The following is a 14,408-nucleotide window of genomic DNA, read 5'->3' on the forward strand; positions in this document are numbered from 1 at the left end:
TTTGCTAGACACCGATGCCATGCATTTTACTTCACAAGTTATGGCTATACTGCTGCTAGACGGACTTGCCTCAAACTGTTATAAGGGAAGTCCGCCTACACGCCGAGTTTAAAAAAAATACCACGTAAGTAAAAAAATACGGCAACTAAGATTATTTTTAGATCATTATAGGTCTAATTAATATATATATATATATATATATATATATATATACTAGATGTCCCGCGCGGCTTCGCCTGCGTAAATTAGAAATTTTACAGAATCCGTAGGTACATTTTCCCATAAAAAATATTTCCCCCGTTTTTCCCACATTTTCCTGAGTTTCTTCTGTCGTATTAGTCTTAGAGTAATAATATAATATAACCTTCTCGATAAATGATGAGTCTTACTCGATAAATGATCTATCTAACACTGAGATAAGTTTTTAAATCGGACCTGTAGTTTCTGAGATTGACGCGTTCAAGCAAACATACTCTTCAGGTTTATAATATTAGGTAGATATAGATTTTTTTTAATTATCGCTTGACAAACTCGAGTCTCGATCTAAAAGACTATGAAATGGTATAATATGGTAGTGATGATGATGATGATGATGATGAAGAATGTAATTTGCATAGTAGCATATGCTTTCTGTTCTTAAAACAACGCCGAAACTCCCAAACTTGTATCTATAAAGAATCAGGAATTCTCTCAGCACCTTCCGAACCACGGTATACCAGGTAGGTATATATCTCGGTGCAAAATCTTACTTGTTGGTAGCATATGCTTAGAATACTTCTCACGAAACCGAAGTCACCATATGTTTCCCTATAAGTTTTGAGGAGTTCCCTCGATTACTTATGGATCCTTCATCAGATCACCACTTTTCTGAATATAATACCAAATTGGGATGATACCCTATATACCAAAAGAAAAATTTTGAAAATCGGTTTACAAACGGCGGAGTAATCGTTGAATATAAGAAAACGAACATAACACCTCCCCCATTTTGAAAGTCGGTTAAAATTGTAGCCTATGTGTTATTTATTTAATATTTTAATCAGCACATGAATTGAATAACAAAACTTTTTTCAAATTAATCGTAGCACCATCTGTCAGGACAAACTAAAATTGAAATAGAATAATATTGAATGCGATGATAGCGCCGTCCGCCGGATCTAATGTAAAACATTCCAAAATCAACAACTCCTTATAAATAAGAAATTAATTGAAAAAACATTTTCCAGTAGACCAAACTGTAAATCTAAACCATTCTCGAATCTCCACGAACACACACAAAAAATTTCATCAAAATTGGTCCAGTCGTTTAGGAGGAGTTCAGTCACAACTCACATACACACGCACACAAGAAATATATATATTAAGATATATATATATATATATATATATATATATATATATATATATATATATATATATATATATATATATACATATATATATATATATATATATATATATATATATATATATATATATATATATATATATATATATACAGGGTGTAATAAGACCACTTCCGATAACTTTGGGGTATGATTATACTACATTTTCTGATTACGAATATGTATTTTTTTTTAATTTTTTTTTTTAATTTTTTTAATTTTTTATTCTTTATTTTTTTATAATTAAAACCCTTTAAACATGATAATAAACCACATAGAAAAATATTTTAAAATATTTTTTTAAATTTTATTATTTTTACCCCAATAACCATTTGCAAGCGCGCGGTCAACGTTCTCGTGTTCCGAGTACATACCCGAGAACGTTGACCGCGTTAATCAGCTGTTAGCTCCGCCCTACGCACGCTAAGTCGAAAGGTCGTATGCGACGAATGACGATACACTACGAGTTACGACTTACGACAGAACACACAGAAACCCTAATGTAGGTATGTCTTTTCAATTTCAAACCCATGAAGGTCACCATGACGTGGAACTTAGAACTCTGACCTCTGACCTCTCATCTAAGCTACTTGCAGTGTTAAGAGTTTAATGGTACCTCATGTAGAAAACTGTAAGTAACTGTCTGTGCATGTGTAACAACTTACGACAGTATGGCAAACTTCTAAGATTATTAGACTAGTTAAAAAGTTCATCGTAAGTAACGAAACCTATGCGGATGAACTGTTTATCCGCAATCGTCACTTATCAATCGAAATAACAGATGATACACGAAAAAACCTCATACGTAAAACTGGCAATTAACTTACGTGAAAAATGTTGAGTTCAAGTGTTCTTACTTCTTTATGCATTTTGAAAATAGTCCTTAACACCAAGCAATAAGACCAGTCACCACCAAGAACGTCAAAAAAACTTCTCGTTAACGAAATGTATCACACCACAAAGTATTTTATTACAACTGAAATAATAATCAATTATTTATTAACACTTTACACAATACTACCATGTTTTGATACTTGAAGTAATTGTTAAAAAATCAAACTTATCTCCTAACAACTCTAACAACCTATTACCTCAATGCTCAAATGGCTACTAAATTAAAAAATCTATTTTAATTTTTGAAATAATGTTCGTCGTGTATCGACTTTCGGAAGTAGTCAAAGGACACCGAACAGCGCGGCGGCTTGCTTTGATCGCGGCGCCGACAAAGCGCGCCGCTCTGCAGGTGCCCGACGCACGTGTCGCTAATCCATTTCAAGGACAATCTAAGTGTTGTACCCTATAAATTCAATACTATTTAGTCGATATTTAAATTACCATTAAATAATAAAAATTATAACTATTATTTAGTAGATCTCATCTCATTTTTTAAATTCGATACCTACATTACCGTGATAAAGTGATTGTTATACCGTGGTACGCGTTATGCGCGTCTAAAATACTTTAATACCTAATTAATTAAATAACTTTTAATTATTGTCGCTTTTCTTAATATTGAGTAGGTATTTGTTTATTTTTAGTTTGACAGTAATCAATACGTACTCGTATGTAAAACAATTAATACGATTTATCGATAAAAAAATTATCGATTACTCAAAATATTCACATTGCACAGGGATACATCCCTATTATTTTACAAAGTTTTTTCTTCAATTTTGTTCAGTCGGCTGTCTAACACGCGCCGTGCTGGTGTAGGTACCTACTGTGACGTTTTTGTTTAAGTTTTGTAATTTTACGTTTAGATGTTGTCATATTATTGCTTGTTTTGTGTATTGTTAACTATTTTTTTTTATGTTTGTAATTAATAACGGGCCGTGACAAGATACGTCCGATGAATGTGCGATGCTTTAAGGAACAGGTGAACATCGTCGTCGATAGACGATAGTGCGGTTTAAACAGTGCAATAAAAAGTGTTTAAAGAATTGGAATGTCTCCTGTAATTACTTTTGTTAAGTGTTGAATAACTCTGCAATCTATATCGAGTTAGATGGATCATGGAACACAGTTCGAACTGCATTTCATAAAAGCAGACAGCTGATCACAGGTCAGTGAACATGTTATCACGTATGTTTTCCATTGATAGGTATTGATAGGTGCAGTAGCCCAGTAGGTAACTGTGTATGTATTTTTACAGATGTGTAAATCGGATGATGATCGGATGTGAATTATGATTTCTTTTCCTTTTTGGCCGGAAGTAAAAACTGAGTATTTTTGAGTAAAAACCTGAGAAACGGTAATTAATAAATTGTAACATTTTGTTAAATCGTGTAAACTATTGTAATTTAATAATCATTACAATATTGGTGGTTTATTCACTACCTACGGGCTAGGGTATACCCTAGCCCGGGCACACCACGATCAGCTGTTTTGTCTTAACTCATGACTAGCGCAGAGCCGCGCGCGCGGTATTCGGCACGGGCGGCGCGGGGGGGCCGGCTCGGCCCGGGGTTTCATTCATCGGCGGCGGGCGATATTATCGCGCATTAACTGCACGCATTATACATTGCGTATTGAAAATTTTGACTATTTTAAAAACTGGCGATTACATGAAAATTTCTTACACCAATGGATATATCTCATGCCCTATAATAACCCCACGAAGTTATCGGAAGCGGTCTTTTGACACCCTGTATATATATATATATATATATATAATAGCCTATAATTTCCGATGACACAAGTTACTTTAAAAAGCGAATCTCAAGTCAATAAATTATGTTAAACTTTAATTTTGCAAAAGTATGGCCGGACTTCGACGCATTGACCTTAACTAAATTTAGTCAAGTGGAATAACATTTAGAAAGCTAGGATCCTAATTAGTGTACTAAATCGGAAAAAGTGTGGCTTCTGTAGTGGGAACAGCTAAATCTGTATTAAAGTCAATATATATTATGTTATACGATCTGGAATCCATTCGTTTATAATTCATAATTTTTCGTGGAGCAAAAATTCTTTCAACCATCTTTTTCGCCTTTTATTTATTTTGATTTTCATTGAACCAACAGCTAAGCCTATGAGAAGACCAATTTTTTGTTGCTTTGACAGAACTGGACCCATTAAGAGCTCACCTGACTCTAAAAATCAAACGTCGTCCTCTCTTCACACTCACGCCCGTATTTCATATGCCAGGTGAAAAAGGACGGCGCGGAATCATCGCCGAGTTAGTTTTACTTGAATAAAAGACGAACTATAATGATTATGAAAAAAGTGTTTTGAGCAAATTTAGGTTTTATCAATACCTTCTTAGATATTAAAAAATATTAAAGAAAAGACAGCAAACTTCGAAGATCCAAGCAAAAATGTGTCTAAAACAAGGTTTTTTATAAAAAAAAAACTATCGAGCATTTTTTGAGTACTTAATCGTGTTTTCGTCTTGAGCATTTAATCTTTATGAACTGAAGTTACTTGTGTCAAAAAATCAGTTTTCTAGACCTTACAGATTTTGAGATCTAAAATTGTGTTTTTGTATGGGGGGGCTCCCATACAAAAACACAATTTTGGTCTGTTTGCAGGTCTATAACAGTACGGAACTCTTCGTGCGCGAGTCCGACTCGCACTTGGCTGATTTTATTTATTTTGTGTGTGTTTATGAACATTCCTTTTGTTGAAATTTTCCAACTTAATAAGTAATAAGTATGTTTATACATTTTTAATCTTCACTGTTTTATATTACTTACTGAAATAGCTCTCTCGACCCCTGGCAACCCCATTAAGCATTTTCTTAATATTATAATATTTTTATGCTGATGCACTACGAATAATTTTTATTATTCGTAGCTGATACATATTCGATGTCTACTGTCTAGTAATCAGAGAACAATAATTTAAAAGGATTAATTTCAGAAATTGTCACTAGGTGTCGCTGAACGGCATCTACATCGCGGTATCGCTTGTCAAAGTGTAATCTTTTAATACTCCAGTTGATATTTGAGTAGACGAATAAAAATAAAACGCATATTTGTTTATTTTTGAAAAAGTAACTCCGATAATAATATAATATTATATCGGTGTTACTTAATATAAAACTTATAAGTACATAAATACATAAATATTATAATTATGATTAATGATTATATATTTTATTATAAAATGTATGTAATGCTATATGGGCGCCGCAGTTTTAACTTTTAACGAAATTTTAAATTATGCATATTTAGTGGGTCTGAGAATCGGCTACTCGATACCTACTTTTTATATTGATAAGTGCATTTGTTGAATAAATAATAGTAAATTATTACAACTCGACACTGACGGCGACCATTGTTTGTGCGACGGGAATCGGGATAGCGATGGACGTTGCCATGATGACATACTTGTTTAGTCGCTTCAATAAAATAATACGGGCGAAGTAATTTATATATGGCAAAGAAACGTTTGCCGGGACAGCTAGTATTAAGTATATAAAATTCTCGTGTCACAATGTTAGTTACAGTACTCCACCAAAACGGCTTTATTGATTTTTACCAAATTTTGCATGCATATTCAGTAGGTCTGAGAATCGGCTTCTGGCTACTTTTTATATTGTTATGTGCATATTTTGTTGAATAAATAATAGAAAATTATCGCAACTCGAGACTGACAGCGATCATTCTTTGTGCGACGGGATAGCGATACATGTGGTGCCTTAATCGAACAGAATGAAATTGAATGCTTCTAAATGTCAACACATAAGGTTTACTAAGAAAAGAAAGGTTTTTCTCTACTACTTACCATATCAACGGGAGTATCATATCTGTTTCATCGACAGTAAGGGACTTAAGTATTCTTATTAACTCAAAGTTAAGTTTTGTACCACACTATGACTTCATGGTTAATAAAGGCGCCAAAACTCTTGGGTTCATAAAACGAAACACGCATGATTTCAAGCGTCCGTATACGAAAATTCTTTTATTTAAAAGCTTTGTACGTAGTATTTTGGAGTTCGGAAGCGTTATTTGGATTTACAATGCCCATTCACAACGTATAGAATCTATTCAATGTTCGTTTACCAGACATCTTGCCTATATCTCCAGTGAGGTTAACAGCCGATGCTCGTACGATGAAAGGTTAACTGCGTTTAAAATGGATACACTGTCACAACGAAGACGTATGATGGACATGGTATTCCTACGTGATGTAGTTACAGGCCGAATTCCTTGTCAAGATTTTCTTGAGGGTTTAGCTATAACTGTCCCTAAGCTGAGTGCGAGACGTAAACCAGTAGGAGTATTTAATACTCCTATGTGCAAAACCAACTTGGGACAAAACAGTCCTATTGTAAGACTCCCGGATACTTACAACAAATGGCACAGGACTTTAGATCTAGACATATTTCATGACCAACTCGCGTCTTTTAAAAGGAAAATACTTAAAGTAAACAAAGACTGTATTATACTGTGATATTTTTAATTTTATTATTAAGATGAATTATTGTTTTATAAAATGGCATTCTAGTAGTTAAGTTTTATTTTAATTAATTAATTAAGTTTACTTTGAATTTTAAAAATTTAAACAAAAACATTACTTACTTATTTTTATGGATCAATTACATACCTGATTTCACTTTTTATATAATATTATTGTACTGACGATGTTTATATTGAATTGTAATAATAATGTTGTGCATATCTGTAATTGACATAAGCGCTTAACCCTTAATCTGAGAACTGTAACTGATTGTAATGATTGTGTTTATGTTGTAGATGTGCCTTTGAAATAAATAAATAAATAATAATCGTCTCAGAAATCAAAAGTATTTACGTTCCATTGTCCACCTAATATCACGTGATACGTAGAGAACTAACGAAGCCTCAAAGAAAAAATATAAAAGAGATAGGGAATGGGTGCTAAGCTAAGTACAGAAAAGTTATAACGTGACCTGAAAAGAAAAGAAAAAAAACCTTCAAAAAAGAAAATATGAAATCCCACCAAAACATGATATGTAAAAGGAGCCAAACAAAATACCTATAGGTATAGCTATTCAATACAAGTCTGTCGTAAAAAGTTTTTAGATCACATTCAAGCCAAGCCTTCAACTTATTTTGTAATTTAAATCAACATTCAGTAAATGTATCAATAGATTTCTTTATTTTATAATTATTATAGTGGCTATGTGCCATCGTTTATGAAAACCTTATTTGGGTTTGGCACACAAACGCTCTTTGACTACTTTTTTAAATTTATTAATGGAAAGATTTTGAACGTTTTCTGGGACTTTATTGTAAAGGCGTATACATTGACCTTTAAAAGATTTACTAACTTTATATAAGTCTGATCACCGGTATTTCTAGTTTATACTTATTTCTAGTGTCTCTTCCGTGACTGTCACTTTTGGTTGTAAATTTACTAAGATTCTTTTTAGCATTTAATACATTATCCAAAATGTATTGAGAAGCAACAGTTAGTATACCAATTTCTTTAAACTTTTCTCTCAGAAATTCAAAAGCCGACATTTTATAAATTGAACGTATAGCTCGCTTCTGCAGCACAAAAATCGTATTAATGTCGGCAGGTTTCCCCATAAGAGGAAGTCATACGACATTCTACTATGAAAATAACTGAAATATACTAGTCTTGCTGTGTCTTCTTCAGAAATTTCCCGTATTTTTCTGCCTGCGTATGCTGTAGAACTGAGCCTATCTGCAAGATTAGCAATATGAGGACCCCACTGTAATTTACTGTCTAGTGTAATGACTAAGAATACAGTGGTGTCCACCAAATCCATCTTCTCATCATTAAATAGTATATTGGGTTTAACTAAAATTATCCTTAACAAGAATGTTTTGAATTCCGAAAATACTGAACCGATACGATTTTGCAAAATTTTATTGACGGAAACGCCATCCGCTTATATTATCATCTAGCTGTAATGAGTAATGTAAAACGAGAATGCGTCTTAGAATATAGTTCATTAATAGAAGTAAAGAGAAAAGTTAAAAACTGGCTCAAAACTCTAGATTATCAAGAAAAGGAACAATTGCTACGAGAGATATATAGATAGAAAACACACACACACACACACACACGCACACACACACACACACACACACACACACACACACACACACACACACACACACACACAGCGCGAACTTAAAATTTAAAATCTTTAATGCGTAACCAGAGGCTCTTTTATTTGTTTTTCAAATATTATACCTTTTTTTTTAAATTTTGATCTTAACTAAACTATATGTCTAAAAGAAGGAAAATATATTGGTGATCTGCAGGACAGGCTCAGCCTAGTGCAGGCGCCAAAGTTATACAATACGTGTAAAGTCTGTTATTTATTGTCTTCGTAAGTTCATATACAACTGTATAGTACTCCTAGGTCATATTATAAGTTATAACTACACATTGTAACAGATGCTAAAAGTTTTAAATAAAGATTATTATTATTATTATAGCTTATTCGGCAAAACTTTTCTTTCTTTTATCGGCAAAACGTTCAGATACGTTTATAAGTATGAAGTTCCCTTCATTTATTCATGCGTCTCTGTCCATCCCAAAGGACTCCAAATTGAGGGTATTGCTCGCTAATGTGACGGGACACCGAAGGGATTCAATACTATCCCTTCATCCCTGAAGTACTTTATTACCATAATTTTGATGCTTTTATTTATCTGCCCTAATACCCTTTCAAGTAAGTGTCCTAGCACTTTTCTATAAAACATCCAATTTTGAAGTGAAAACTTCTTTTAGCGTAGAGCATTTTGTTTGAATGACAGATTGGTAGACCACCGGCGCGACTTAGAAGAGGAAGTTAGATCCCTCTCCCTTTTGGAACGAAGTTCCTTGTCGTGCGTTCGGCGTGAAGGAGGCTAGACAGAACGATAATTGACCTCGACACTTTTTTATTAGTACCTGCATGGTAGGGGCAGAGGGCGTTGATAGTATTCCTGTGCGTCAACTAGATGGCGTTTTTTGAGAATAAACAGCGACGCGTTGTTAGTATTCCTGGGCGTCAATAGATTCGGGTGTCCCTTGACACCTCTCAAGTTTTTTTTCACTTTCCTGGCACTCGTGGAGGAAAATCTGAAGTTTTTTCAAATTCCGCAAACCCAAGTCACAATAGACATAACTACCAGTAGTTCGACTGCAAAGAAACGGACAGGTTTCAATATCTGTCAAATTCGTCGGGTTTCACTAGGATTATGAACGGAATGTGCCTCGCGCTGGCTGATATAATTTATTTTTAAATATTTAAAATAAAGATTTCAAAATTGGATTCTGACAATTATAATCGCATGTGCCAAAACACAAACAACAATACGACCAAAGAGGAACACGTCCATCGAATACAACAAGTTAACAACCCTAGCGACGATTTTCGTCACAATAATTAAAAATTTCAACATCAGTTCTAACGGCCGTTCCCAATATTTGATCTATCTCTGGTTTTGCCCTACTAGAGATAGGAATAGCTCACAATTGACATAATATTATGTCTAATGTGAGCTATTCCTATCTCTAGTAGGGTAACACCAGAGATAGATCAAATATTGGGAACGGCCATAAGTCGGCATACTCTATCATTCTGTCTACTCTGCCCAAGTACCGTTTTGTCGATAAGTCTGTCAAACAATTCAATACTTGCAGGTATAGCATGGTCACCATAGAAAAGGTTTCTTTCTACGGAAGAATAGACAAAGTGATAGATTAACAAAAGAAATCCGCCATTTTATCACTAAAATCTGTCAGTGTGTCCATTCTTTCCCGTTTCTAAAGTTGTTATGTTAAGCCTACAGGTTTGTTGTATTTTATATTTTACCTTTATTTGACGTCACTCGGCGATACAAAGAATAACAATATTTCTATTGTTAAGTGGAATTTCATCCGAATCTCTTTGTGAAGAGGTGGTATTGTGTTTCAGGGTCTTTCTGCCTTTTAACTCCAGATAATTAGGTCGGAGATCGGGTATTGGTTTCATATTTTCTCGTTGTCTTTTCTATTGTTTATTTTATAACGGTTATTGTTCAAGCTCACGACCCGTGGTTTTCTGATTGAGTTAATTTTATATTAAGTATTAAGAACTTAATTAATATTATAGCCTTTTATAGCGAACTTAAGCAGCGTATATTTCTGAATGGCGCTATTGAAGCTTTAGTCGCGACTCGCTACAGCGTCTGAAATGGGCATTGTCCAAAAAAAATCACATGTACTTTTTATATTTTTTTTCGTTAAAATAGGGTATTTTAAGAATATAAATTAAATAATTTTGAAATTCATTGGCTAGTTTTTTCTCAATAAATTTTTAAAGTTTCGCTCTGACGTCATCATCGGCCGCCAATTGACCTCTGCATATGTTTTAAATTTCCTTTCAATCTTATTTATAATGGCTGGTTCGTCAAATGCAAGTTCTCATTGTGTGAAAGCTGATACGAGAAGCTTAAAAAAAGTTCGAAACGTAATGTTGGTCGAATTTATTGCTAACTAGATGTCCCGCGCGGCTTCGCCCGCGTAAATTAGAAATTTTACAGAATCCGTAGGTACATTTTCCCATAAAAAATATATCCCCCGTTTTTCCCACATTTTCCTGAGTTTCTTCTGTCGTATTAGTCTTAGAGTAATAATATAATATAACCTTCTTGATAAATGATGAGTCTTACTCGATAAATGATCTATCTAACACTGAGATAAGTTTTTAAATCGGACCTGTAGTTTCTGAGATTGACGCGTTCAAGCAAACATACTCTTCAGGTTTATAATATTAGGTAGATATAGATTTTTTTTAATTATCGCTTGACAAACTCGAGTCTCGATCTAAAAGACTATGAAATGGTATAATATGGTAGTGATGATGATGATGATGATGATGATGATGAAGAATGTAATTTGCATAGTAGCATATGCTTTCTGTTCTTAAAACAACGCCGAAACTCCCAAACTTGTATCTATAAAGAATCAGGAATTCTGTCAGCACCTTCCGAACCACGGTATACCAGGTATATCTCGGTGCAAAATCTTACTTGTTGGTAGCATATGCTTAGAATACTTCTCACGAAACCGAAGTCACCATATGTTTCCCTATAAGTTTTGAGGAGTTCCCTCGATTACTTATGGATCCTTCATCAGATCACCACTTTTCTGAATATAATACCAAATTGGGATGATACCCTATATACCAAAAGAAAAATTTTGAAAATCGGTTAACAAACGGCGGAGTAATCGTTGAATATAAGAAAACGAACATAACACCTCCCCCATTTTGAAAGTCGGTTAAAATTGTAGCCTATGTGTTATTTATTTAATACTATTGTGTTTATTTATGTACTATGTATTTTGAGACTATGCAATTTTGTCGCGTTCGCGATTCACTTTCACTTTTGTTGAGTTTCAGAACGCGATATTAGGTCCTCCAACGCGCACGCGAATTTGAACTTTATGCAGCGGTAATAAATTACAAATTGACTCTCCATTTTATTTAGAAAACGTTTGTATGGGAAATAGAAAAATGCTGTTTTGAGGATTTTCCCGGCAATTTTTTCTCACCTTTTAAACCTTCCCTAGACCTCCACGAATAATTCAAGACCAAGATAAGATAAATCCGTTCAGCCGTTCTCGAGTTTTAGCGAGACTAACGAACAGCAATTGATTTTTATATATATAGATTTAACGCCATTGAAGGTCAAACAAAGGTTAAACGTATTAGTTCAAAAATATAAGTAACTAATGGGTATTTTTTTCGTTTATATACAGAAAAACGATCACTGACCTTATTCCTCGAAATGTTTTTGTAATGAGCAAAATTAAAAAAAAATGGACAATCCCCATTACTACATTGGGATTCGGTCTCAAATTGTCGATAGCACCTCGTTTCCCGGGGCTCGAAGTATCGCCAGACCAAATTTCAGCAAAATCGGTTCATCGGTTTGGGCGTGAAAAGGAAGTAGGATTCAATTATCACACGGTATCTATTTATTTTGATTGGGTAGGTATAGTGTCAAAAGTCAAAACCAGGTTTAGGTTTTTTATTTAACCTAAACCACCGTACATTTCACCATTAATAAAACTTATTTCTAAGGCTCAATTTTACCAGCGACTGTTAATAATTAGTATCACGTTACCGATCATCATATCGTTTTTAATATTAGTAAATGAAAAAGAAGACATGACACTTTAACAATGCTGTTAACACTAACAGACGTTGGTGGATTTGGGCATTAGAATTTCAAAAATGCCATTCACAAATTCTTCACTATCTTATGAACTTCCAGTTGAAATGATTTCACGAGAAGCGTGCTCCGGACACTCGTATTCAATATTTAACTTGTAACAATAGCACCCAATCTCGTTACTTTTTTTTTTTTTTTTTTATTATAAAATTGGGGCCGTCTATAGACTGTTCGTCCATATCCTTTTTTTGTTATTTTATTATTTAGATTTTTCGCACCAAGGAAATCTCGTTACTTTCAAACAATTTCTACCCGGGCTATCTTCAAAGGTCGTTTATTTTTAGTCGGCTTTTAGCGTCCGAAGTAATTAAGGACTTAGGTCCTTTTCCACAAGATCTATATGCGGCCTACCTTTATTTAGAAGTGATTATGACCTTAGTTTAATAATTCATGAAGCACGGATCTAATAGATAATTTTAGTTAGGTTAGGGTTTTAATCACAGAAATAGAATCTTGATATATGTCTGTGGATTTAATGTCATATTTCATAGGACGCTATATATTTCATAGGAATAGAGAGGTGACATAATAATTAATCCATGGTTAACTTTAGCCTAGATCTTAGTCACGACTACTAACATACTTTTCTTGTTTCCAAACATGCAATTGAAAGCGATATCTTTAACTGAATTTGGTGAAACAATCTATGTCCGGTTTTTTGGGGTATTGGACGGGAGTTCATCTATTTACATTACCCTGTCGTTACGTCAAATCTTTTTAAAACAATCAATAACGCTACAGAATAAATAAACTTCAGTCAAACAAACTTAGAAAGCTCTGGTTAAGACACTTACCCTGTTAAATCCGGCTTCTATATACGGCAGCACTGCGAAGTCATCTTTCAGGTAGACGCTGAAACAAAAGTATCATGTTACTTCTAAATATCTACATCATCATGGGCTGTAACTAAGGTTCAACATAACGAAGCACAGGGAGCCCTAGAACAATTTTTTTGTACTATCAAGCAAATTTTTTGGGAGTAGCTTCATTTTGATAAGACGAACAACATTTTCATTTGCTTACTCCTATTATAATAAAATACTAATAAATAAAATAATAATATCATTATTATTATAATAAAATATACTCTTCATGCACTTATTCCACATTTATTACTTTATTTATTTTAATTCAATTATGTTTCACACGATCCGTTTCGACAAAATCATCATCAGGTGTAGTGCCGGTAATTTTAATTAAAAAAAAAATTGGTAACCAAGAAAGAAAATTTTCATGAAGCTCACAACCCAATTGTGAGCTTCATGAAAATTTTCTACCATTTAGTACAATTTTATACCAAAACATTTTTTTCTACCAAAAGGTCCTATAAGTTTTGCTGTCTGAGCTCCCAGCGTACTACTTTTCTTAAAAACATTAAAAAAGTCCTATATACAAAAGCAGTGAAAACAACAACAGGCTTATCATAACAACAGTAGAAACAGGAAAGAATGGACATACTGATAGATTTTAGTAACAAAATGGCGGATTTCCTTTTTCTAGCTGTCTGCTGCTATTATTATCTTGAATGATTACGTTGCGTATATCTTTATTAATAGTAAGAGGATATATTGTATAGTCAAACCTCCTTACTAATAAACGTTGTTTAACGTATAAGCTTTGAATAGTTATACAGTGTTTTGTTCCTGTCACACAAGTGACATTTTTAATTGGATTGAAGAAGACAAAACACTGTATTCAAAGCTTATAAAGCGTTTATTAGTAAGGGGGCTAACGTCTAGACATGTTACAGTCTGTAATTGATACCCTCATAAGACCAAAGGTCAGGCCACTAATGCTTCTGTGACAGTTTCCATTAGGTATTGTGTTAACGACAGGTATTCACGCCACGACTTCT

At 33.7% G+C, this 14,408-nt stretch overlaps 1 protein-coding gene across 4 annotated transcripts in view; it reads right to left on the bottom strand.

Annotated features, from left to right (window-relative positions):
• The window catches only part of LOC121737305 (high affinity cAMP-specific and IBMX-insensitive 3',5'-cyclic phosphodiesterase 8), a 225,531-nt gene that overhangs the window by 18,637 nt on the left and 192,486 nt on the right, over window positions 1-14,408 (bottom strand). For all 4 annotated transcript variants that reach the window (XM_042128937.1, XM_042128936.1, XM_042128939.1 and 1 more), the window contains one exon: window positions 13,348-13,405. In XM_042128937.1, the coding sequence (XP_041984871.1) occupies window positions 13,348-13,405 (58 nt within the window). The remainder of the gene's footprint in view (window positions 1-13,347; window positions 13,406-14,408) is intronic.

The sequence above is a fragment of the Aricia agestis genome, chromosome 20 (genome assembly GCF_905147365.1).
Source record: "Aricia agestis chromosome 20, ilAriAges1.1, whole genome shotgun sequence".
NCBI lineage: Eukaryota > Metazoa > Arthropoda > Insecta > Lepidoptera > Lycaenidae > Aricia > Aricia agestis.